Genomic DNA, 26,391 nt, shown 5'->3' on the forward strand with positions numbered 1-26,391 from the left:
TGAAAGTAAAGTAAGATTATTAGGCTCAACAATTTTTAAAAAATATTTTGTGAGCTGCTTTATTTACTAAATGTAAAAACAAAGCATTTGTTAATCTCTAACATTTTTTTTTTTCTCTCAATAAAGAATAAAGAAATTATTAAAAATAATATTTAAATAAAATAGTAAAAGTAAATAGCTAAAATAGGCTGGGAGATGTAAGAGCTCTTTTTTACAAAAAAATAAAAATAAAAAAGGTAACTAAAATAAAAATAAATTTATTAAACCGGATTTTTTTTTTCTAATTAATTAAACCGGATGTTTAAATTCTCTTAATTAAACCATTTCCATTCGTAATGGAAATGGTTAAGACACTTAGTTGTCATGTGCCAAACCACGTGTACCAAGCAATTTTTCCCTTAAAATACCTCGGAGAAATCTCAGCCGTCTGCTTCATCCATCTATTCTCTCCCTCGTCTCGTCGCCGGCCGCCGCTACGCGCACTTCCCCAGTACACTCCTAATTCCCCCCATCTTCAAGATCATAATTTTTTTTTTTTTTTGCAATATTTGTTTCTGCAAACTTTTGTTTCTACTGCTACAACAGTGAGGTAGGATTCTCAATGGCGGGCACAACATTGATATCTCGTCGGACTCGGGCCTTTTTGCGGGCGTCAAACACTACTCCCTCTCTCCCTCTGATCTTTTGTAGGCGCCTCTCAACATTCCATGCCTCACCTCCATGTCCATCGGCATCCCTATTGCCAGCATCAGCACGCAGCATAAGCTCCGCTTTTCCAAGCAGAGGGCATTCTGGAGCAGTGCTTCCAATAACATTTCCTTCGATTCACAGACAAGCCAGATTATTTTCCGCCCAAGTAACCGCCGAGATCAGCGTACAAACCAGATTATCCACCCCAAAAGCAATCACTGAGATCAGTACCGAGGACCCAAAAGACTTACTGAAAATTTTCAGCAACGCGAGGACCAAAGAAGGCATGCTCAGCAATGCCCTCAAGATGTTCGACGGTTTGTCCAAAGATGGATTCACCCATGAGGCCTCGGAACTCTCCGCTCTGATCAAGGACAATGGTCCCATACCCGACGTGGTGGCACACACCTCCGTCATGGAGGCTTATGTCAATGCCGGCCAGCCCAATGAGGCTCTCAGGGTGTATTTGCGCATGCTGGCCTCAGGGATTGCCCCCAATGCCTACACTTACACGGCTCTTATTAAGGGGCTAACTACGGATTCTAAATACACTGGGGACGCCAAGAAGTATGTGATGGAAATGTTGGGCAAAGGGATGACGCCCAATGCGGCGACCTACACGGCCGTGCTTGAGGCCTTGTCCAAGGAGAAGAAGCTGGAAGAGGCAAGGGAATTTCTGGAGGAGATGAAGAATGAGGGATTTTTGCCCGATGAAAAGGCTGTAAGAGAGGTCCTTAACAACAAGCTAGGACGATCATCCATATGGAAGCCCGCTTTTGTTGATGCATTTCTGCTGAAAAATAAGAAGAAGAAAGATCTTCTTATGAACAGGAAAGTTTGGTCCCGTAGATCTTCTATTTTGCCGGAATTCGTTGGTTGCGTCTTCCGAGTTTACAATGGAAAAAATCATATTCGTTGTAAGATCACTGAAGAAAAGGTTGGTCATAAATTTGGAGAGTTTGCTTTGACACGGAAACGAAGAGTGAGAACAGCTACTACTGTACAGGGGAAAAAAAAGGGAAAAAAGTAAAGATTAAGCGCATTGATATGATCCTAATTTTAAGTTTTTATTTATTTGTCATCAATTTCATGCTTTCCTGCTTTTGTACTAGTCGTGCCGAGTCTGATATTCTAGTGTCGAAAACAATGGAGATTGTTAAGCTCCCATTTTCTATTTCCTGTGTCTTGTTAAAAGCTTGTAGATGCCGTATGGCTCATCAAGGAATGAATGAAAATTTACCTTTCATCTAATTGGAAGCAAGGATCCTCTTGAAGTGATTAAATTAACTCTTGGTATTAGACTTTAAATCACTCTTTGCTTCTGCTCTTTATCATTTTATATATATATATATATATATATATATATATATATACCCTGAATTAGCATTGAAATATAACATTTTAATGTGCATACAATCATCTTAGCTATTTATCATGGATTTGGGGTACTTATGATGGTGATCTTCATATGTAAATTCTCACTTTAACACCCTTTTCCATGCTATGTCAGTCTCTGCTGTTGAGCAGCTTCAAGTTATGGCTTCAAAACGACAACATAACAAGGCAGATGCACAGCTATAGGTAGCTTATCTGTTAGTAGATCATATGTAGTCACTCCTGTTGTTTTTTACTCTCTAATGGCCCAAGTCTTTTGCGGCTCTTGAATGCCAACACTTTCAGGTTTCCTTTATACAATTGGAAATGGAATTATGATTATCGATCTTTTGGTTTTGTCATCAATCTGTAACAGACTATATGATGCAGGACATCTTTTCTTCTGATCTGACTCAGGATATATGAATCTTAGCATAGTATTAGAAATAAGTGGTTTGTTTTAATGTGGTAAAGGATTAAGAATGGTTCACGCTTGGTATAATAGGAATTCTATTCGAGGAACCAAATCCAAATGGTTCACACTTGGTTCACATTTTTTTTTTTTTAATTACAATGCAGTCTGCATCTTTCTCGATTTCATTGTTCCTTTTTAATTTTTATCTTCAAATTTCGTTTCCTTAATATTCTTGGAAAAGTAGAGAAAGGGTGAAAATAAGGTGTAATGCTTTACTCTTAGGTTCTACACATATTGGATAATATTGTGTAGAACCTGAGATTGTGATATAATGGTCTTGTCTTTCCAGGAAACAGCTCGAGGAGATGCTTGATAATAAATATGCACTAGTCAAAGTGCAGGCACTGACTACCTCATAAATAAATCATGCCATGGCTATTCTTCTCTTCATGTTTAGAGAAGTAATTCTATTGTGCAGGATGAATTGGCAACCCTAATGCATGGCCTGGAAAGTAAATTTGATGCTGAAATGGCTGCAATGACACATGTTCCATGGAGTACCCTTGACCGTGAGTAAGCACAGAAATTTGAAATTTTGGACCTTAAGTTCTAGTGCCTAACACAACTTTCACTGTTGACCACATCCTCCTTGCAGGTATGTTAATCGCGTAAATATGATCCTTACTAGTAGTGTTCCTGTACTTGGAAGCCATCTTTCACCCTGTTACTTCCAATTCTTCTTGGACAAAGTGACTATAGAGAGGACTGTGATACCTTAGGTTTTTCTTCTCAACATAGATCTTGGTCTAGTTAGGTTCAAGAATCATGCATATGGATTTATCATTTGTTTGGATTTGTTTTTCTATTATTGATACCTTATGCAGTATGTTTACTAATACAATAAAAGGCTTATGCATATGTTTCACAACCAACTTAAATGGCCTACGTTGCATCATTCTTTGCTCACTTAGATATTTGTGTATGTAGCTTATTCCAATATCATGCCTCTGCGGTCTTTAGGCATCCTCATCTATCTGACATTTAGTTGACTTCTGAAGTTTGTGCCAAACTAGTTAATGACTTACATTCTACCATTCTTTTTAAGTTACATTCAGCTAATTTCTCTCTTATTTTATGCGGCTCACATCTTCTCTTACATGAACATTTTCAAATGCAAGCACATATTTGAATTGGGGACAAGGATCTTCTCGATTTTAATTGAAATGGAGATGAACGATTTCATGGTCATAATTTAATGTTGTTGCATCTAACGGTTTATGAAATAATGTAAATTAGTGCATTCAAGTTATTTGTTTATTATTTAGACTTCATGTTTTTGTGATGCAGGAGCCATAGCTGATGCTGAGTTGGCTAATGCTGGGAAGCTGAGGGCGCCGGTATACTTTGATGGAGATGATGACAAGAATTGGCATGATTAGACTTAATTGGGGCAATGACACAGTGTGTGCAGTAAAACGATTATAACTTTTGGCAACTAACCGACGTAGGTCTAGCTAAATAAAAATGAGGTAGGTCATAAATGTGGGATCAGCTCATTTGTATTACAACTTTTATTACAATTCTCTTGCAAGCTTAACGGGACCGTCGATAATTGGTACAATAATTAAGTTCTTATACCATTTAAAGATTGAAGTGAAAATGCTTTTTAAGAGTTGAAAAACAGGTACATATTGGAAGTAAATGTTGTCGAAATTATAACACCATAGATTAAATTGAAGCCTTACCAATTGAATCATAGTTTGACTTAAGTCTATCTATGCAGCTAATACTAATTAGGCTTGTGTAAGTGATTCTCCATTGTGAAAAGTTGAATTCTCGTCCTAATGCCATGGTCACTTGTCGTTTTGTTTTTTAATAGCAAAGAGATATGCCCCCGATCATTGGCTCTTTTTGTCAATGCAACTTAGGGCTTTTTTTATATAAAAAAAAAAAAACGAAAAGAAAATGTTTTGATGTGATATAAATGTGAATCTTTTGTTTTTTTTAGGAGTGTTTGCGTTTATATATATATATATATATATATATATATATATAAACGCAAACACTCTTAAAAAAAAAACAAAAGATTCACATTTATATCACATCAAAATATTTTTTTTTTTTAAAAAAAACACTAAGTTGCATTGACAGTGTTTTTTTTTTTTTTTTTTTTTAAATGTTTTGATGTGATATAAATGTAATTTTTTTTTTTTTTTTTAAATGTTTTGATGTGATATAAATGTAATTTTTTTTTTTTTTTTTAGGAGTGTTTGCGTTTATATATATATATATATATATATATATATATTTGAAAATAGAAAACAAATATATATTTTTTTCAACAGGATCTTATATTCTTTTCTTTTATCTGAGAAAAACAAAAACAATCGCGTTGGCCTATTAAGTCCAATTTCCCGCGCTTAATACAATCAAAGAGTACTTTCTCAGGAGTGGCATTAGCCAAAAGCACCCGCCGCTTCTGAAATTTTGACCGTTAAAATGAGACGTTGTTACTCCACCTTCAGAAAGCCCTTAAATTCAATTCACGAACCCTTCTCTCTTCTTGATTCATGCAAATCAATGGAGCAAGCCAAGCAAGCTCATGCCCAACTGATCACCACCGGCCTCATCCAACAACCTATCCCAGCGAATAAACTCCTCGAGAAGCTCACTTTCTCAAGCTTTGCTTCTGTCCATTATGCCCATCAAGTGTTTGATCAAATTCCCTATCCTGACCTTTTCCTCCACAACACCATGATCAAAGCTCATTCACTCTCACCCACTTCTTCCCGTAATTCTCTTATTATATTTCGGTCAATGATCCGGGGTTTGAGGCTTTTGCCTAATCGGTACACTTTTGTGTTTGTGTTTAAAGCATGTGGTAACGGGTTGGTGGTATTGGAGGGCGAGCAAGTTCGGGTTCACGCGATAAAAGCTGGGTTGGAGAGCAATGTGTTTGTTACGAATGCGTTGATTGGGATGTATGTCAATTGGGATTTCATTGAGGAGGCTAGAAGGGTGTTTGATACGAGCGTGAATCGGGATATGTATTCATGGAATATTTTGGTCAGTGGGTATGTGGGGACTGGTGATATGGATCGAGCTATGGAGGTTTTTGACCTAATGCGTGAACGTGATGTTGTATCATGGACTACTGTAATAGCTGGTTACGTTCAGGTAAAAGTGTATATAAAAGTATGAATATGACATTTGTGTACATTTCAATTGCTTTTTTGTTTTACTCTTCAATCTCCAGTCAAGAATGTTGTGGCAAGGCATTGTTTCCCTTTCATTCAAAAAAATATATCGGTCATTATTATGCCATTATTTTCGAATTAGCAAACGGAGTTATCAGTCCAAAATTTCCTTTTGATATAGTATTTTTGTGCCTGATGGCTTTATGAAAAAAAGGAATTGTTTATTATCTGTAGGTGAGTTGTTTCATGGAGGCCTTGGATCTCTTCCATAAGATGCTGCAAGCAGGTCCTAAACCTAATGAGTTTACCCTGGTAAGTGCTCTTGTTGCTTGTGCAAATCTAGCGGCATTGGATCAAGGAAGGTGGATCCATGTTTACATTGATAAATGTGACATCAAGATGAATGAGAAACTACTAGCTAGCCTCATAGACATGTATGCAAAGTGTGGACAGATAGAATCTGCATCAAAGGTTTTCTTCAACGAACGTGGTCTGAGGAGGAAGGTTTGGCCTTGGAATGCCATGATTGGTGGTTTTGCAATGCACGGAAAATCCAAGGAAGCGATTGATATTTTTGAACAAATGAAGATTGAAAAAGTTTCTCCGAACAAAGTCACATTTGTTGCCTTATTAAATGCTTGCAGCCATGGAAATATGATTGATGAGGGAAGAGGTTATTTTGAGTCCATGGCAACTTCTTATGGAATTGAGCCAGAGATAGAGCATTATGGGTGTATGGTAGATCTACTGGGCCGTGCTGGATTCTTGAAGGAAGCTGAAGAGATCATATCTAGTATGCCAATGGCTCCAGATGCTGCCATTTGGGGAGCATTACTTGGTGCTTGTAGAATTCATAAGGATATGAAAAGGGCAGAGCGAATAGGAAAGATAGTGAAAGAACTGGATCCTAACCATATCGGTTGTCATGTTCTATTGGCTAATATTTATTCTGCTTCCAGGAGATGGAATGAAGCAAAGATGGTAAGAGAGAATATCAAATTAAATGGAAGAAAGAAAATCCCAGGTTGCAGCTCCATCGAATTAAAGGGTATGTTCCATCAATTCCTTGTTGGAGATAGATCACATCCCCAAACTAAGCAGCTCTACCTGTTCTTGGATGAGATGACAGCTAAGTTGAAAATTGCTGGGTATTTTCCAGAATTTGGAGAAGTTCTGCTTGATATTGATGACGAGGAAGATAAAGAGACAGCCCTGTCAATGCATAGTGAGAAGCTAGCCATTGCTTTTGGTTTGATGAACACAGCACCTGGAACCCCAATTCGAATTGTGAAGAACTTAAGAGTTTGTGGGGATTGCCACCAAGCAACAAAGTTCATCTCCAAGGTTTATGATCGAGAGATTATTGTCAGGGACAGGATTAGGTATCACCATTTTAAAAATGGAATCTGTTCTTGTAAAGACTACTGGTAGAATGAAGATTGCTTTGTGATGAATCGAAGCTGATCTCAAATTGCAAGTTTTCCTCCTTTCCTGCCAAATCTTCAAGAATTTGGCTCCTCTGCATTACATTCTGTCAGCTATTTTTCTGCTGAAAAGGTGCACAATTTGAGTTGGTAATACAACCGTGCTTTCTTTGTGAATGTGGCAGTATCCTTTTGCATAGCGGGTTGACGACAAAGAGCAATGTGTTCAATGGAATGATGAGATGCATGGGCTTTTACATGAGAGGAGACCAAGCCTATTTTTATTTGCTTTAGATGGCTCCCTCAGGGCATGAAAGATACTGCATAGTCACCAAATGAAACAGGATCTTCTAAAGGTTAAGGGTTGCTCAAGGATGTGGGAGGAATCAAAGCCAATAGACAGAGCTATAGATAACAAAGACATGGGTCAACATCACAGGCATCTGACTGTTTCAACAGGGGCGCACTAGAAATAAATCAAGGCATGGTAGAAGTCAATTGAGGAGAAACAACTGCTTCAGGAGGCAGCAGATAGACAAATTTTTGGAGCCACTGCCAGGGATCACCTTAGCCATTAACTAGAGGGCAATTTTTTGCAACTTTTTTTTTTCTTTTTTCTTTTTTCCTTTTTCCCTGTCAAATACAAACACAGACAAAATGGGGAAGCTCTGAGTTTATTCAGCTTGTAAATGTTTGGTTTGGTCAATCTTCTTATAGCGCCTCCTACAGTGGAATCCAGTCATCCTACTTACGTATATCTTCTGTTGTACTTGAGCAGAAAGGAGGAGAAGAACAACACTTTCGCTCAATCTTTGGTTTGAAAATACATGTAGCCTAATATCGTTCTTACTAGACACAGGAGTATAACCTATCAACATAGGTTTCTTCCAAATTAGGCAGAGAAAATTCTTTTGGGCTTTTAGCTTAATCTTTTAAATTGATATGTGCTCAAAATACATGTAAGAATGTGTGACTCTCGCATGCATTGTTAAGAATGCATGTGAGTGTGAATCACATACATTTTGAACACATCAATTTAATAAATTAGATTGAATGAAATTCTTTTAAACTAGTTTAGAGAAAAATTGTGTTCATAATCTCTTTACTTAGTGCCAAGCTTGGATTGCACTAGTTGGGCTCCGCCTCATACGACTCACGAACGGAAACAAATTCAACTTGAAATTAACAGTTAAAAACCTATAAAACATGTAAGTCACGTGGCCGCTCTACATGAAACTGTCCAAATTTTATGCAATTGGGGCATTGTGAAGTTTCTTTAGAATTCGGTTTAGGTTAAAAACAAAATTACTCATATGATATGGTTCAAATTTAATTTGAAATTTTTTATAAAAAATAAAAAAGAGTAAAATTAAATTTAGACAGTTAAAAAAAATTATTGCACACACCTAAGTCAAATCCATTTTCTTTCTACCAAAATATTTTTTTATCAAAAAATTATCAATTTCTCATTATATATATATAAGTTCCTCTATTTTCGACAAAATGTATATATAAAAAAACCCCGTCTCCATCCTTCTTGGGGCACATGTAAAACAATCCCCCAATGACCAAATCTTAATCGATGTCAAATATTCTTTTATAAAAAAATTATCAATTTCCATTGTTTTTATTAAGAAATAAAAGTTCTTCTATTTAAACAAAAAAAGAAAAAAAAAAAGAAAAAAAGAAAAAAAAGAAAAAGAAAAAGAAAACATCGACACCAGGGCCAAGCTCCATCAACCTAACCATCAATCTCCGTCCCTCTCCATCTGAGCAGTGAGCACATGTAAAACAATCCCCATTGCCCAATCTTATGTATTACTGCTGATTTATTGTATTACTTCCAAAACAAGCAAGGAGACACAGGGAAAAACAGAAAAAAAAAAAAGAAAAAAAAAAAGGAAACCCACTTGGGACTTGAGGAAGTGCAGGGAGGTTGAAGAACCCAATTGCAGGAACTTCAGGAATGGAAAAGGAGGCGACCCAGATTGCCATAATTGGAGCTGGGATCTTCGTGAGGACTCAGTACATTCCCAGGCTCGCTGAGATCTCCGAGCTCTTTACTCTCAAAGCCATTTGGAGCCGTTCTGAGGTGCTTACAATTTTTTGTTCTTTTTATTATGCTTTCTTTTTAGAATACTATGATTAAGTTACAGTTTAATACTTGGTGAATTAATTAACTTTTCTAGTAAAGATCTAGCATATAAGGAAACTGCCATCACAATGCAAAGCCATAGTCTTTGGAGCCAATTTTACATTCTAATTAGGAGTTGAATGTTTGAATTAAGAAGTACATTATATGAGAAAATGCTCAATCTTGGGAATAAATAAAAAGAAACTTGGGGATAAGGAAGGCAACAATGCAATATCTGCGTGTCTATTTGTGTGTACGTGTGCGAAAATTCTTGTGGATTGTATTTTCTCCTGTAGAAACAAGTGGACGTTGGGGAAAAACAATATAGTAGTGGGATATCTGCGTTGTCTGTTTTTTTTTTTTTTCCACTTCTCTTTATAAACAAACAGGACTTGGGGAAAAGAAAGATTTTATTGGGTATTCTGTGTTTTCATGTGTGTTCATATGCAGGAATCGGCAAGAGGTGCCGTTGAGATAGCTCAAAAATATTTTCCAGGAGTGGTGTGTAAGTGGGGTGATAAAGGTCTTGATGAGATCATCCATGATGATTCAATAATTGGCGTTGCGGTCGTTTTGGCCGGACAAGCTCAGGTATCATTCCCTTTTTTTTTTTTGTCCTCTCTTCCGTATATACAATTTGGCTCATCAATCAATTCTCATGTAATTAATATCTTTGCTTATGACTTATAGATTCCTTTCTTTGATTATTTTTTTTTTCTTTTGGGTTTTATTTTGGTGCTGAGGTGATTTAAAGTTGCACTCTTTCCGTTTCAAGTAAATTTTTAGAAATTCTAGGATGCTGATTTTCACTGTAAATTCAAGTTTGTCTGCTTTATTGGTTTTACAATCATTTGGTGATATGTGCATACAAGAGAAGAAATAGCTCTGAAGTATTTCGTTTTAGTGTTAACATATGTTCTGGTACATACAAGATAGAAATATATTTCTTTTCTTTCTTAACCATTGTTTTAATCGCCGTTCTCCTCTATCCTCTGAATTGCTAAAGTAAATCTCAAAATTATCTTCAATGAATTATGTTAGGAAGATTAAATTTTGCTTAGTAGAAAATGAAAAGTAGACTAAATATAATGACAAGTAAGAAGCATAGTTAGTTGACTACGGAAAAGATCAGTAAATCAAATATATAGACATTGAAATTCTTTAAGTTGTTTAATCTAACTCTAGAGAAAATTTCTGCACGCCATTTCACATGTCCCTGTTCAGTTTCTGTATTGTCCAAGGTGTGAAGGCTAATGGCTTTAAACTTTGTAATTATTGGTTAGATGTGTCTTACATGTGAAGCAATTTGCTCAGGTTGATATTTCACTGAGGCTGCTAGAGGCAGGGAAGCACGTCCTTCAAGGTAACTTATGTTTCAAAATAACCATAAACTGATGGCAGTTTAACTGAATCTATTATAGTAGGAAATAATATATGCTTATTGTTCTGTACAATGCACTAAAATTTCCCTTTTTGGACATGCCATATGTGTTGCTCGGCTAACTTGATGAATCTGAAGAGAAACCGGCAGCAGCTTGTAAGTATGATGCATTTTCAATCAAATCAAGCATTATCATATCATTCTGTATAACTGATTAATGACATATATTGTGGTCATTTCCTACTAGTTGTTTCTTGTTCGTTTTCGGTTAAATCTGTTCATGGGTTACCAACTATACCTATAATCAAATCATGCCAGGAGCTGATATTTATTTGTAGAACAGTTTTTAGGTAATGTCTTCCATATTCTTTCTTTGTAACCCAAATTCTCTTTGTAAAGTTTGATTTGTCCACTTGAAAACTTATATAGTTACTTCAATTAAACTCTTTTAGATAAGTACAAGAAATAGCAAGTTTAAATTTACAGAAAGGGGCTAGAGTAAAGGTGTATCAGAGCCATATTGATGAGGACAAGGTTGCGTGCATATAAACATTAAGTCTCACTTGTCAATGGAATCAACTGCGTGGACTCCAGAAATGTTCTCAGTGGGAAGAACGCCAAAATGAAGCTAAAAGTATAATATCTCTGAGCTTCCCCACGTCTTCTGTAACTTGGCCCAAGTTATATCATTGTCAAACACATGTCCTTTTCTTTTTTCCCAAAACTCCATAATATATGAAAAAAATAATTAATTCTCTAGAATTTCTGGCCCTTCTCTCCCAAATTTAAAGTGTGCTGCTGGTAGAAACTTGTTATCAATTTAGGCATTGTCACCTGATTTTGAATCTGTTGAGAGTGTCAATGTAGCCACAGTTTTGCGTTGGAGGTTGGGTGGTAACAGAAGGTAAAGGCCAGTGTGCCAATGCCACCTAATTATAACCATTATCAAACTATATTAGTGAGTCAGCTTTCATCTGGAGGGAAGAGTGTATCTCTGTATCTGAGTATTCATCAAACCTCAACCTTGCAGTCAAGAGTCTCATTTGGCTCTTATATATGGGTGTGTGAGTGTATTTCACTAATTATTTTAACATGTCAATCAATCTTTCTCATTATGAAATTGAAATGAAATTTCTGGTCTTCTTTCTTTGGATTGATATCATGTGGAAGCATTCAATCTGGTATCAGCAGAATTTGATATCAAAGGTGTGTTTGGGTAACTTAATTGTTAAGAATTTAATATTGCAGCTACTAATGAACTGGAAACTGCACTCTCAAGCTACAAATCTATTTGTGCCAATCTCCCTAGCCATCCTATTTGGGCTGTGGCAGAAAACTATCGATTTGAACCTGCTTTTCTTGAGGTACTTGTTTCTGTCATATTTGAAATGGTTTCCATTGCTTTGGCTTGGCAGACACTGATTGTTGCTTTCACAGTGCAAGAAACTAATGGCTGACATTGGGGATATGATGAGTGTCCAAGTTATTGTTGAAGGATCAATGAGTAGTTCAAACCCATACTTCTCAAGCACTTGGAGGCGAAACTTTACTGTATGTGTTCCATAATAAAGCTGAATAACAAACATTACTTTTTCTTATTCACAAGAGCACTTGGCATCAAACATATGCTTTGCATAACCTTTAGTGTAAGCTAGTTCTCAATATGCCATTGAAGTTTGAGGTCAAAAGATTCTCAGGTGCCTATACAACATGATGCGATGTTAAATAGCAAGACTTCATTCTTCTCATCCTTAGAGAAAATGTAAAGGATTTACTTGTTTATGAATTCTGGATTTTCAGTGATGCCATGCTTGATTGTTAACGTAGCCAGCGCTCTTCCCATATTATCACACTTAAATTAGTCCTTTAATGTCTAGTTCTAACAAGTTTATATTCTTATGGCAGGGAGGTTTCATCCTGGATATGGGGGTCCATTTCATTGCAGGACTGAGGATGGTAATCTCAAACTTCCTATTAATTAATGGCAGAAGTGTTGCTTAAAAACCATGTCCACCTTTTTTTTGTGAAGGATTTTATTCTCCTAATCAACTTAAAGAAATATTGTTATTTGAATTCCATATGTTAGAATGGTCTACCTGTACTTGGACCTCCTCCTCCCCTTTTTTCCCTTACATAATTTACTTTACCTATCAAAAGAAAAGAAAAAGAGAGAATTCTGTGTTAGAATTATAGTCATACTAATATTCAATTGTGTTCTTTAGACTCTCATTTGAACCTCCTTTTCATGTTTGACTACTCTCTTTGTTGTATATGGAATTTAAGACTATTGGACTCCGGCTTTCCAGAGTCCCATTTGTATTTATTGAGAAAAAAATAAAATTTAAATTTAAGAAATTTCATTATATTGTAGCAGTATTGCTAAACTGACGATTAACATAAAGTCTTACCACTTTTGGGGCTGTTTCAGTATCTAAGATCAGAATTACTGAAGTCATGTTTGGTAAACTGGGAAGTGCTCTGTTTGGGCACATATGTATTATGAAGCAGGTTGCGCATCAAACAGAGTTTTAAGAGATATTATTTATCTTTTGATTTGGGATTGGGGAAAAAGAGAGGTGTAATACTAACCACAAATAAACCATGATAACTCTTTCTGCATGCTTGCAGCACCATTTGTGTTTATGTTGATGAATAAACGTTTTCCCACTTCTTGTGAAAGAGCGTCCCCTACTGCCTTGTGAGTGGCGGGCAAGAATAAGATAATATGGTACAAACATGATGCAGAAACAACCAAAAGGCGCTTTGGTGATAATGCTGCCCAATTTTGATACTAAAAGCAGAAAGTGTTGGGTTCATTTGTTAGCAGAAATGAAAGTGTGATTCCTCCCAAGCTGTTGCATTATGGCAGTGAACATCTTGGTTTTTAATTATTTTAGGGGTTAATAACATGACCTAGAATATTATATTGTTGACATATCCTGAATAGGGTAGTTTAACAAATCTTTTGAATATGGTTTTTAGCATGGCTTTCGAAAGGATTTTTTTTTTTTTTCGTTGTTCATTTTTGCTAACTCTGCAGTGACGAACATTGCATTAGCAAACTCTTGTCTTCTTTCTTATGCCATTGGCTGGTATTACTTTCTCGATGCCTTTTTTTTCAAAAAAAAAAAAAAAGGGAGTTTTTTACATCTCTTAAAGTTGCTTATTCTTTCAAAAAGTTTCACAGAAGTCCTTTTTCCCAAAAGGATTACCAAAAAAGGGACAAGAATTTTGTGATAGCTCTTAATATGGTTGACTCTTTACGAATTGTCTTAAAATGATTGAAACAGCTGACTTGATTTTTCTTTGTAAGAAACATCCTTGAACACTTACCATGTGAATTTGTATTAAAACATTGCCTTATCAACTCAAAGATGCCTTATAAACATGGAGTGTGTTTTTTCTAGTACACTATCTAATAAATGTGATTTTCTTGTTTTCATTTGAACAGCTTGTAGACAGTGAGATAGTCTCAGTGTCTGCTATGACTTCTCATGTGGATGCAACCTTACCCCCACCAGATAACATATCCTCTCTCTTGTAAGTTTGCGTGCATGGAATTTACTTTCCAAGAATCTCAAGTCCTTTTTTTTTACTCTTTCTTTCCTGACACAATTGGAAGACTGAAGGTGAATTTTTGGAATTTCCTTGCCTTAGTCAACTGGAGAATGGATGTTCCGGAGTTTTTGTGATGGTTGTCTCTTCAAGATCTCCCAAGGCATGTGGTAAATGATAGATTTACTGTAATCTTATGCACATATGAAGATACTTTAATCATTGTAGTTGCTGTGTTTTAGATATTCTGGCGAGTTGTTGGCTTTAAGGGAACACTGCAAATTGAGCGTGGAAATATAGATGGACGACATGGTTACCTGGTATATTGAGAATCAAATTTTTATTGTAGTATAGATATTCACATATAATTACTAGCCTGGTGTTCTTTGTAAACTCATGTATTTAAATTTTAGAGACTAAAAATACTTGATTATTATCTTGACTCGCAATTTGACTTACTATATTAGCTTGTGATAGTAGCAACCTATTATTATGTCCAATCATGCATTACAGGTTTCCTTCTATAATTCCGACGGGCAAAGCAAAAGCTCCTTTTTCACCTTCAGTGGAGTAAATGACGAATTAAAAACTTTTATACATGACATATCGCTGGCGACGCTTAAGGTAGTCGAATATGTTACTTCTCAAGCATGTATACATGGTTGGTTTCAATATTCTATAATATGGTGATATTGGCATTGTTAATGTATTGACTATGGAGGCTATATATTTCTGGTTCCTGCAAAGAAAACGAGTTCACAAATCTTGATGGCATTCAATTTGTTGCAACATCTTCTCATTCTTAAACTTACCTCTCAATTGCACTGGCTAGACAGCATTTTCATAGCTTTCTTTTGCATAATTCTGTCTATTCTCTCATTCAATTATTTGGACTTTCTGGAGACCAGCTGTTGGAAAACTTATATTGGTTTTCGTAACTTCATTTGAGAAATCTTTGCAATTAAACAATAATAAAACAAAATCCAATGTGCTGCAGCGACTGATCTGTAACTCCTCCTATTTATTATTTTGCAGAAGGGGAGCGGCTACGAAGCTGATCCTCGCCTCTCTTATCTAGAAGGTGCTAGAGACGTTGCGGTTCTAGAGGCAATGATTGAATCTGGAACAAAACAAGGGGCCCTAGTTAAAGTGAAAATTTTTTAGCTTTCTGATGGGATTTCTTCTTCAGTGACATGATCGTTTTGTTGTGACATTTTCATATTAAACAGATTTAAGTCAAAATAAATAGTCCAGGGATATGCATGTGGGAGTATTCAAGGGATCTAGGGACCATTTCATTCCATTGTAATTGAATTAAATCAATAAAAATTGTGATGATATTTTTGAACTCTATATTTGTCTCCTGTGGAGTTCAATTTCACCAAAAACCTCACTGGATAGTCTGTCAGAGCCAATTAGGGTGTATGGGCCATTGGAAAAGGATCCCCTTCATTTCAAAATCTCTCTATTTCCTCAATTTAGTGTATTTTGAAGAGTATTGCATTTAATGCATTACCATCATTAAAATATTTAGACAATACTACCCTTCAAAATGCACTAAATAGAGGAAATTGAGTGATTTTGAAATGGAAAGGATCCGTTTCCTGGGCGATTTTGATGACAAACCCTTCACATGTAGGCATTAAATAGTAGCATGGCACCTCACAAAAAGCAGCTAGGAATCCATTATTACCCAAACGACCTTCTGCAACTTGCTATCTCCAATTCAGTCAACTTAGTTGGATGTTGGAAAGTCATGGAAAGTCATTAACAGTAAGAAAACTTGGTCTGTATTTGGTTTCTTGATGTCACTATACTTGGACATTAAGTTATTAATTTCCTGCTGTGATTCTCTTTCTTCGGCTGCTGCAGTAGGTGTTGTGTCGATAGATCTGCTTCAGCTTTGCCTTTTCAAGCCGTCAGTTCTGGCAGCCAATTCAATGGGCCGGATCATTCATTTAGCCCATTCTCAATTATTTTCGCTTTGTCCTATATATTAGCGAGAGTTTGAACTTACAACTTAAACTCAAAAACAAAACGAGTTAATATTCGGCGTAAAATACTCTTATTTGGGCCGTTCATTTTATATTAACTCAAAACGAAACGGTTTGAGACCCGTCACACCAGCACAATACCATTGGATCTCAATTCCCCGATGAATTATTTTCCCTATGAGACTAGTGAGTTTCAGTTCAATTATGCACATTGATGTGGAACCATGCATTAATTCTAGGCAAGCTTAGATGTAGAACCAAACAAAAATCTCAATTAAGGTATACACACACATTAAATGCCATGTAAGAAAATGGATAAAAGTTGTTCTCTTGGTCGGGAGGGCATTCCTTCTCTTTCAGGATCTTTTAGTGGTTTAATGAAACAACATTAATAAAGCCACAAAAGGACATTTGATGAATTGATCATAAATAAATCAGGCTATTTTCAATGAAGTTTTACTGCAATACTTTCTGAAAATTCCTACGGCCGACCAAACTTCTGGAAATGCTTCACTGCGGCGCACAAGGACCATTAATGGCCTTTCTTCGGAAATTATAACAAAGTTTCAGACAACAAAAATAAAAAAATAATTCTTTCTAGAGGATGGCTTGGTTCCAAACCAACCATACCTAACACCAATTCTTTCTCATTATTTTCTCAACCGCCATTGAAAGCAGCAGCATGGACCAAAGAGAGGCAATTTTGCTATCAACGAATAAATACCATTGATGATATACGTGTAGAAGACGTTACATGTTATTTTAGAGAATGGCCCCCCATGACTCTGTCACTCTCTCGTCGTGTTGTTAACTCAGCCGAGTTACCGGGAGTCAACCTACCAAATCAACTTTCAACACAATAATGGTACCAAATGGTCCAAATCTACCACAAATATTGCCAATCATACAAGTTGTTGATTTCCATTGGGCTTACAAAATACTCGTGCAAGACATTTTAGCAAAAACAAAGAAAAAGAAAAACACACTCATGCAAGACATTATGACATAGTCACATGCACAAGTAGAATTAAAGAGAGAGATGCCATATGCATCATGCAAAAGAATATATATAAGCCTTCTTGGTACGCTTTCAGTTTCACTGCAACAATTTACTCAATTTTGGTTTTATCAAGCTGATGTGGCAATGTTCATCGGTCTTTAATTTTTAATTTTTAATTTTTAATTTTTTAGTTGAGACTGCCCGCTTAATGCAGTTAACATTTAATTCATTTATTTTATTTGAAAAGAAGTTTTGAATATGTGCCATGAAGGTAAGAATTATTTTTTTGTTATTAGAGCATTCTCTTTTGGCTAGTTATTTGGCTGATTGGAATGTTAAAATGAGAGTAAAAAGTGTTGGGATTATCCAATATCGGTTACAGAAAGGGCTGGTGGTCACTTTATAAGTGTGAGGAAAAGCCTCACGTCTTGAGCTAACTTTTGGGGTTAAGATAGGCCAAAGACCATCCAACATTAGTATTAGAGCCCAAGTTTACCAACAAGTTTCGCCCAAATAGTTCACGGGAGAAACGGATTGTCGCTGCTCCGACCTAGGACTCGATGTATGAGAGGAAGATTATGTAGGTTATCCCACATCAATTGTGGAAGGGGCTAGTTGTCACTTTATAGGTGTGTATCTGCTCTAAATAAATATTTAAGACAAAATAAAAATAAAAAAGGACATCTATTATTATTGGGTGTGCCTAAACTTTTAAGATTCCAAATATTACTATGATAGTCTTTGCGTGCTAGATTGGGGAACCACCCACTGTGAAGTAAATTCAAATGCTTCATAATATAACTTTGGGAAAACCAAGAAGATAAAAATAATTTCTCATCTCCAAGAATCACCGGTCTCCAACCAAACCAACCGTCCCAGCATGTGCCAAAACCGGCTACAATCCTCGCACGTGTGCCTCGGTTGCTTGTGCAAAATGAGTTTCCAATTTTAGGATCTCTTATGCTTTATGTCATTTTGATTTTGATTTTAATATCCTAATTCTTAATTTGATGAATTCGTGAAAACCTCTGTTAACATTTTTGTCAAATTGATAAAAAAAAAAAAAAAAACAAAAAAAAAATGTACTTAAAAGGATAATTATGCCCTTGACAAAACATTATAAAAAAAAAAAATAAAACAAAAAAAAGTCTTTAGACAAGCTCATTCGGCTAAACGACAACGGTTGTTGTAGGTGACATGATCCAATCACTAATAACATGGGTGTCGGCGTGTCGCGACCACTCCTTTATTAACACATTGGGCGTAACCAAGACCCACCCAATGTGTTAAGGGGTGGCCTCTAACTTGAGGTGGCCACAACACCTCATTGGTAAGGGATGACTTACGATCGCGTCCTAATTTGTGGGTAGCTCAATTGAAGTTGGACATGTGAACTTGTCTAACGTTTTATTGTCATTTTTTTAAAAAGAAATTATCTAAAGGGTATAATTGTCTTTTCATATGCTTATATATATATATATATATATATATATATATTCGAGTCTCAAATTTACAAAATTGAACGTTAAAAAAAACAAGAAGAAAAATCGAGTCTCGAATTTACCAAATTAAAAAATTAAACAAAATCACATACATAAATCCTGGCTTAGTTTCCCCAATACCAAAGAGAAAAAAAGATGAAAAAGTTGGAACCTTGTTGGTGGTCGTCTGTCTTCTTTATGCCTTTATGGAGATTCACAGATCTCTCAGCCCCCAAGCCCCATATACATAGACACCCACTTTCTATAGTAGTTCACTCTTCAGCTTCCTTACCTTCACTTTTCATCTTTCTTTACATAATTTTTGTGTAAAAAAAATTAAATTTTTCATTGCAGCACATTAAAGAAAGCTCTTTGTCGCCAACTGTGCTTCAGGTCAGTGGTTAACTGGTGTGTGAGTGTGAGTGTTTGTGCGTGTGAACCAGAAGTACTTTGCATTTCTTTGACCTGTTCAGCAATCAGCAATGCATGTAAATGATGTAATAGATATTGTTTCAAGTTGGTTGGAGTAGTTGTTGAAAAACTCTGTTTGTTTCAGAGTAAGTAGTTGTTGAAGCTAATGGGCAAGTTTACTTTTGTACGTTGAGCTTACTTCTTCAAGTTGGTATCTTTAATGGTGGGTTTTGAGCTAGATCTGTGTTGTCAAATATCAGCTACTCACCCTGTTGTCTCAGAGTACATCCTAACAAATGTATGCTTTCTTTTCTTTTATTCTCTGTTTGGTTGCCAAGAAAATGCATGAATAGGGAAAAAAAAAATATACAAACATTGATACTGGTATCTGTCATAATACTGGATTTCCACTTGATAGAGCTTAACCCCAACTCTTGGCTGAACCTATATACTACCTATTAAGCTGCCGTGATTGTCTTATGGTGAATCAAAAAATTGAAAGGAAAAAGTGATTTAATATCAGGCTTTTCTTTGGCCCCCTAGCAGCAATCAAATGGAGGGAGGAGTAATTATAGTAACTTATCATTTCTTGCTTTGATTTTGCAGGTGGTTGCGCTTTCTGGTTTAAATCTTTCACGGAAGCGTGCCAAGTGTTTCTCTTCTACTTCTTGTGTGCTAGAATTGATTAGGTTCTTTTCTCCTTCCTTTCTTTTCATAGCTCTCGGGCATCTTTTTTGAAGTCACCCTTGTGTGAAAGGACTAAAGATTGCTTTTAACAATCGGGTTTTGGGTCTATGAAGAAAAAGTTGACGTTTTCAGTAGTAGTGATATCACCTCTGTAAATCCTTATTTTGTTTCGAAAGTTTGGTTTCAAAATCCATTTTCTGTCTTCTACACTTCAGTCTTTTGGCATCCCGCCTGGTTCTATAGTGTGAACTAGAAAAATGCAGAAGCCTCCGCAACCTCAAGACTTTGCTCTTAAGGAGACCTCACCCAAGATTGGCGCAGGTTCAATCACGGGTGATAAGCTCTCTTGCGCCTATGACCTTGTTGAGCAAATGCAGTACCTTTATGTCCGTGTTGTCAAAGCGAAGGAATTACCTGGAAAGGATGTTACTGGTAGTTGTGATCCCTATGTTGAAGTGAAACTTGGAAATTACAAGGGAGTTACAAAACATTTTGAGAAGAAGTCCAACCCTGAATGGAATCAGGTTTTTGCCTTCTCGAAAGAACGAATTCAAGCTTCGGTTTTGGAAGTGGTGGTGAAAGATAAGGATGTTGTGCTAGATGATTTAATAGGCAGGGTTATGTTTGATATCATTGACATCCCAAAACGTTTTCCACCGGATAGTCCATTGGCGCCACAGTGGTATAGACTGGAGGACCGGAGGGCGGATAAGGCTAAGGGAGAGCTGATGCTTGCTGTTTGGATGGGAACTCAAGCGGATGAGGCATTTCCTGATGCATGGCATTCAGATGCTGCAACTGTTGGCCCTGATGGTGTTGCAAACATTAGATCAAAGGTGTATCTTTCCCCGAAGCTTTGGTATGTGAGGGTCAATGTGATTGAAGCTCAGGACTTGGTACCTAACGATAAAACTAGGTACCCAGAAGTTTATGTGAAGGTTATACTTGGAAACCAGGCATTGAGGACTAGGACATCACAAAGTAAGAGTATCAATCCCATGTGGAATGAGGACTTGTTGTTTGTTGTTGCGGAACCGTTTGAGGAACCCTTGATTCTGACTGTGGAAGATAGGGTGGGATCAAACAAGGATGAGACCTTGGGGAAGTGTATGATTCCTTTACAGAATGTACAGAGGAGGTTAGACCATAAGCCTGTAAACACTAGGTGGTTTAATCTTGAGAAGCATGTGGTTGTAGAAGGGGAGCTGAAAAAGGAGACTAAATTTGCCAGTAGGATTCATTTGAGGATCTCCTTGGATGGTGGGTACCATGTTTTGGATGAATCTACACACTACAGTAGTGATCTTAGGCCAACAGCAAAGCAATTGTGGAAGTCCAACATTGGAATTTTGGAACTGGGGGTTATTAGCGCTCATGGGTTGATGCCAATGAAGACAAAAGATGGTCGAGGAACCACAGATGCTTATTGTGTAGCTAAATATGGGCAGAAATGGGTCCGAACAAGGACAATTGTGGATAGCTTTTTGCCAAAGTGGAATGAACAATACATTTGGGAGGTTTACGACCCATGTACTGTCATTACAATTGGAGTTTTTGATAATGGTCATATACATGGGGGAGATAAAGCTGGAGGGGGGAAAGATTCAAAAATTGGGAAGGTAAGGATTCGGCTATCAACCCTTGAAACCGATAGAGTTTACACGCATGCATATCCCCTTCTGGTCCTACAATCTTCAGGGGTGAAGAAAACGGGTGAAATTCAGTTGGCAGTGAGATTCACGTGTTCATCTTTGATTAACATGTTGCATCTGTATTCACACCCATTGTTGCCAAAAATGCACTACATTCATCCCCTGTCTGTAATTCAGCTTGATAGCTTGAGGCACCAGGCTATGCAAATTGTCTCCATGAGGCTGAGCCGTGCAGAACCGCCTTTGAGGAAAGAGGTGGTGTCATATATGCTGGATGTGGATTCACATATGTGGAGTATGAGGAGGAGCAAAGCAAACTTTTTCAGAATCATGGGAGTTCTAAGTGGGTTGATTGCAGTTGGAAAATGGTTTGATTCTATCTGCAATTGGAAGAATCCTCTCACAACCATTTTGATTCACATCCTTTTCATTATATTGGTCCTTTATCCTGAGCTTATACTTCCAACTATCTTTCTGTACCTTTTCTTGATTGGAATTTGGAACTACCGATGGCGATCACGACACCCTCCTCACATGGACACCCGGCTGTCCCATGCTGATGCTGCTCATCCTGATGAACTAGATGAAGAGTTTGATACATTCCCTACTTCCAAGTCGTCTGATATGGTTAGGATGAGATACGATCGACTGAGAAGTATTGGAGGGAGGGTTCAGACTGTGGTTGGTGACATGGCTACTCAAGGGGAAAGGTTTCAGTCTCTTCTGAGCTGGAGAGACCCAAGAGCAACCACTCTGTTCGTTACCTTTTGTTTCATTGCTGCCCTTGTCCTCTATGTTACTCCTTTCCAAGTTGTGGCCCTTCTCATAGGAATTTATGTGTTAAGGCACCCCAGGTTCCGCCACAAACTTCCCTCAGTTCCACTCAACTTCTTTAGAAGGTTGCCTGCAAGATCAGACAGCATGTTGTAAGCAAGTATGGCCTTCATAGCTGCTGCTGACTCCTTCCTTTCATTTTCTCTATATGCCATAGTTCTGCAGATGTTGCTGCAGCAAGAACCGCCTCAAGTAGATCTTTGTTTCATTAATTTTAGTTGGTGCAGGTTTATGGCCCTTACAATATGTTTTTTTTTTTTTTTTCCTCCAGATTGTCATCTAAACTATTATCTCTTGCAATATGTAAAATCTGTCGCCATTTTCCTTTGGAGCTTTTTTAGTCTTTATAATGTTTTTATTCGCAATGATTTTGAATTGGACCGAGTTCTTTTTCAAACTGGGTTGATGGAATTTCTCAATTTCCTTTCCTTCAACCTAGTCTATTAAAACTTCTGTCCTATACAATTTGTAAGTGAGAAAATCTAACAATGGGAGAGGTGGGATGGTAAAAGTGGAGGGAATTAGATGGGGGTGAGGGAGAATCTTCTAGTACTTTTATGTTACTTGTAACATAGCATATGCTAGTTGATTAAATCATTAGTTAAACAAATAGAATATATTATGTGTTAAATTAAAGCAATTAAAAGCTAAAATGAAAAAAAGCAAAAGAAACAAAAGAAACATATGTTTATCACATGCATTGTTGCCGGCAAAAAAGAAATAGCTAAGAATGTCATGTTAATATTGAGCATAGAGAATCTACAAACGGAAAATACTTTTTTTTTGGCTGATTCTGCATATATAGTTTTGTATTGCTGACAAAGATTTGGTTCTTTTTGTATAAACTTTATATATGCTGATAAATTTGCTGGCCTTATAAATATGCATATAATGCTAACTTTGTATATCCCAATTTTCATGCATAGAAAAGGGGTAGACTTAGAAAGTTGTCAAAATAATGAAACTTGAAGAGCCTTCAATCGAATATCACCCTAGGAAAGATATAAGAATGTTGCATGTCAATGTAAGAGATTGAGCAAACTTCAATTCTTCATTAAGCTTGCTTGAAGCATAAACAATATTGACAATAGAACTAATACCAATTGCAAACGATCTACGAAATAACAGATGTAGTAAGCACATAGACAATCATTTGAAACCAAAGCTCGCAACCAGTCTACCTACTTCACATGTTACTTGCATCGCCGTATTCCTAACCTTAGATGTTTTGAATGAGTGGTGATTTTTGGTACACCGGCGTGCTTGAACAGTAAGCAGGCCGATGTTAAAATATTATTTTATTTTATTTTTTTTACTGTTCAAATATTATTTTAATAATATTTTATAATATTTTAACACCGGAGTGTTTACTGTTGATCAAGCACACCAGTGTGCCAAAAATCACTACTCGTTTTAAATATATAGATTTTGATGAGATAATACATAATATATTTTATTTTTTAGGATTAATGCTGCAATATTAGTTTAACACTTCTCCCTGGCAATCATAAATAAATTAAGAACTTTTAACAAATTAAAAAAGGATTAGATGAGATGTGGTTGGAATGTAACAAAAAAGGGGTTTAAAACTCTTAGAATTTGGAATTAGGTACTTTAAACGACCCCAGCCGTATTCGAACAAGACTCGAAATAACTAGAATTTTGAGTTTTGGTTGTTTGAAGGGGGAAAATGGAAGAAATGAGGGGGGGCTTTTTTACAAAGAAAAACCCAAACTTTAAGAGAAAATGTGGAACTTTTGTGGGGTTTGGGCTCCCAACTGGGTTTGGCACTGTACAGAGGCAAGCTTTTTATATGGGTGTTCTACGAAATTTGATTAAAATATAATTCAATTCACCAGTGTACTGTTCTATGTCAAACAGTTGAATACATATTTAAGGTTCCATTCTAATACTAAAACCATACTAACGAATAGAAATAGCTATTCAATATTTCTAGCTTTTTAACTCCAAGTTATAGTTATTTTTTTCCGTAATGAAATAGCCATCCGCGTACCAAACGCCCCCGCATATCCTTTTCCTAGATTAATTCAGAATCCATAGATATTTATGTATATAACTTGTTTAATTGGGTCATATTCTCAATTACCATTATCAAACCCATTTGTTTTATTCTGACACCCACAAAGTATATTAAAATAATACGATCCCGTTCGTTTTATATATGTTTGAATTGATCAACCTTCGGTTGCATTTCAGCAAACACTCCATCTCTGTATAAATGGGGTCTAGATGCATTGCATGAGTAGAATAATATTACCCTTTATTTTTTTTGAATAAGATACATTAGTATAGGGAAGGTAAAATAGTATATTAGGTTAAACAAAAGGATATATGTTTCTATTGATTGGAAATTTTCAGGAAGACCAAATATTAACATTTTCTTTTTCTTTTTCTACTTCAATTCCCAGGTACAATGCTGCTCTCTACTTTAAGATTGTCTAGTTTGTCATTTGATAAAATGCTTTCTATGCTAGAAAAAAGTTATAAGAAATAACGGAATATTAATCTTTATCCTTACTTTTTCTTAAGATTGTCAATTTTTGACACGACTTTTGAACCCTGCATGAAATTAGCGGGTTAGAATTGAGGGGTTTAACCTGCTTAATTAAATGAGTTAGGTTATAGTTGATAGATAGTTAGGTCATATTCTCAATTAACATTATTAAATCCATTTGTTTTGTTCTAATAGATAGTTATACTCTTGCACCAGTTATGACCACAAAGTAAACTCAAATAATACGACCCCGTTTGTTTCCATAGTAAAAAATTTAAACATCCTACCCTAAACTATATATATATTGTACTTGAAACAAACACACAAATACGAATTAACATCACACCACTACTTCCTATATATGTGGTTAAACAAATGCCATATATGTAACACCTATGTTTCAAGTGGTATGATATTGTCCGCTTTGGGTCAAGCCCGCATGGTTTTATTATTGGGTTTACCCTTAAAAGACCTCATACCATTTAAAGATAGTATATTCTATATAAACATATCATCTTTTTTATGCTCAAGCAATGTGGGACGTCACAATATATTTCCCATTCCTTATTGTATTTAGTTTGGGAGGTTTATCTCTAAAAGCAATTTCCATTGTTCTTCATCATCTAATTCTTTCTTTATATCTAGGCTACCATTACATGATTCTTCTTGTCTAAAAACATTATCAATGCAACATGTCTGCTTAATTTCTGTTTTAAAATTTATGCCTTCCTATGAAGATCCCAAGTTCTAATACTATTTTGGTTTCATTTTAGGTTGGAAGTAGACGATAACACCAACATTAACTTTGTTCAAATACATACGGAGCTAGAAGTATACTGACATTTGGCAAAACCTTGGTGACTGAAAATAACATGACATATCCGTTATTATTTTACAGATTAAACCAATAATATATACCAATTTTGATATCACTTGTATAGGAATAGGAATGTCATTTTCAATAAAAAGTTTCTCTTTTTATTTTAAAGTAAAACTGACGTACTGTAATAAGCGTTGACAACTAGGCCATAACCCCTTAATTAAATTTCCTCAAGTAACTCATGGCATGGCAAGCATGCAACACAATTACATTACTAATTCCCGTAATTTGACTTATATTTATTTATTTTTCTTTAAATTATGTCATCTATTAGGACGGAACTAGAGGGGCCGGCAAAGGCTTGCCTTCTAGTTATAAAATATATATGATTAAAATATTTATAAATAAATCTACATTACAAAAAAGTCCAATTAGTGACATTTTTGAAAATCGTATGTCAATAATTTGAGACGTTTTATTGTTCAAAAGTTCATATTAATAAAATAGGGACATTTGAATAGGAAAAATCATAGGTGCTCTCTTTGTGTTCTCCTAATCTTACGTGGATATTATTTTCTAAATACCAAGTGAGAGATATATATAAGAGCAACTTTTTTTTTTTTTTTTGAAAATAATATCTATCTAGGACTAGGAAAACACTAGAAGAATACCAGGATACCTTTGAATAGTGTTACTATTCACACATCACTATTCACGCATGAATAGTAATACTATTCACACGTCATCTTTCGTGTATGAATAACGATGCGTGAATAGTAACACTATTCACACCTATGAATAGGGACGTTGGAATAGTATGTTACTAT

The 26,391-nt window shown here is 36.0% G+C and overlaps 4 protein-coding genes across 6 annotated transcripts; all 4 read left to right on the forward strand.

The window, feature by feature from the left end:
- The first annotated feature begins 351 nt into the window (after positions 1-351).
- LOC132163924 (uncharacterized) lies at positions 352-1,936 on the forward strand. Its single transcript, XM_059574301.2, has one exon. It carries the CDS (start codon positions 602-604, stop codon positions 1,718-1,720), a length of 1,119 nt encoding a protein of 372 aa, XP_059430284.2. The 5' UTR covers positions 352-601; the 3' UTR covers positions 1,721-1,936.
- Positions 1,937-4,842: 2,906 nt separating this feature from the next.
- LOC132164260 (pentatricopeptide repeat-containing protein At5g66520) lies at positions 4,843-7,882 on the forward strand. The gene is made up of 2 exons (XM_059574736.2): positions 4,843-5,656; positions 5,911-7,882. The coding sequence occupies exons 1-2, from the start codon at positions 4,979-4,981 to the stop codon at positions 7,105-7,107; spliced, it is 1,875 nt and encodes a 624-aa protein (XP_059430719.2). The 5' UTR covers positions 4,843-4,978; the 3' UTR covers positions 7,108-7,882.
- A 929-nt stretch (positions 7,883-8,811) lies between these two features.
- On the forward strand, positions 8,812-15,519 carry LOC132162977 (NAD(P)-binding Rossmann-fold superfamily protein). The gene is made up of 12 exons (XM_059573184.2): positions 8,812-9,192; positions 9,685-9,825; positions 10,549-10,597; positions 10,754-10,771; positions 11,864-11,979; positions 12,053-12,166; positions 12,521-12,571; positions 14,067-14,155; positions 14,273-14,333; positions 14,413-14,490; positions 14,684-14,794; positions 15,206-15,519. The coding sequence occupies exons 1-12, from the start codon at positions 9,067-9,069 to the stop codon at positions 15,332-15,334; spliced, it is 1,083 nt and encodes a 360-aa protein (XP_059429167.2). The 5' UTR covers positions 8,812-9,066; the 3' UTR covers positions 15,335-15,519.
- Positions 15,520-18,802: 3,283 nt separating this feature from the next.
- Positions 18,803-22,555, forward strand: LOC132164163 (multiple C2 domain and transmembrane region protein 5). Of its 3 annotated transcripts, XM_088519198.1 has the most exons (3): positions 18,803-19,038; positions 19,202-19,354; positions 19,663-22,555. In XM_088519198.1, the coding sequence occupies exon 3, from the start codon at positions 20,001-20,003 to the stop codon at positions 22,323-22,325; it is 2,325 nt and encodes a 774-aa protein (XP_088375324.1). In that variant the 5' UTR covers positions 18,803-19,038; positions 19,202-19,354; positions 19,663-20,000; the 3' UTR covers positions 22,326-22,555. The 3 variants fall into 3 exon arrangements, with proteins under 3 accessions (XP_088375324.1, XP_059430582.1, XP_059430583.1); XM_059574599.2 differs by having other exon boundaries at positions 18,803-19,354; XM_059574600.2 differs by lacking the exon at positions 19,202-19,354.
- The last annotated feature ends 3,836 nt before the right edge of the window (positions 22,556-26,391 follow it).

This window comes from Corylus avellana, chromosome 8 (assembly GCF_965113065.1).
Source record: "Corylus avellana chromosome 8, dhCorAvel1.hap1.2, whole genome shotgun sequence".
In the NCBI taxonomy this organism is placed as follows: domain Eukaryota; kingdom Viridiplantae; phylum Streptophyta; class Magnoliopsida; order Fagales; family Betulaceae; genus Corylus; species Corylus avellana.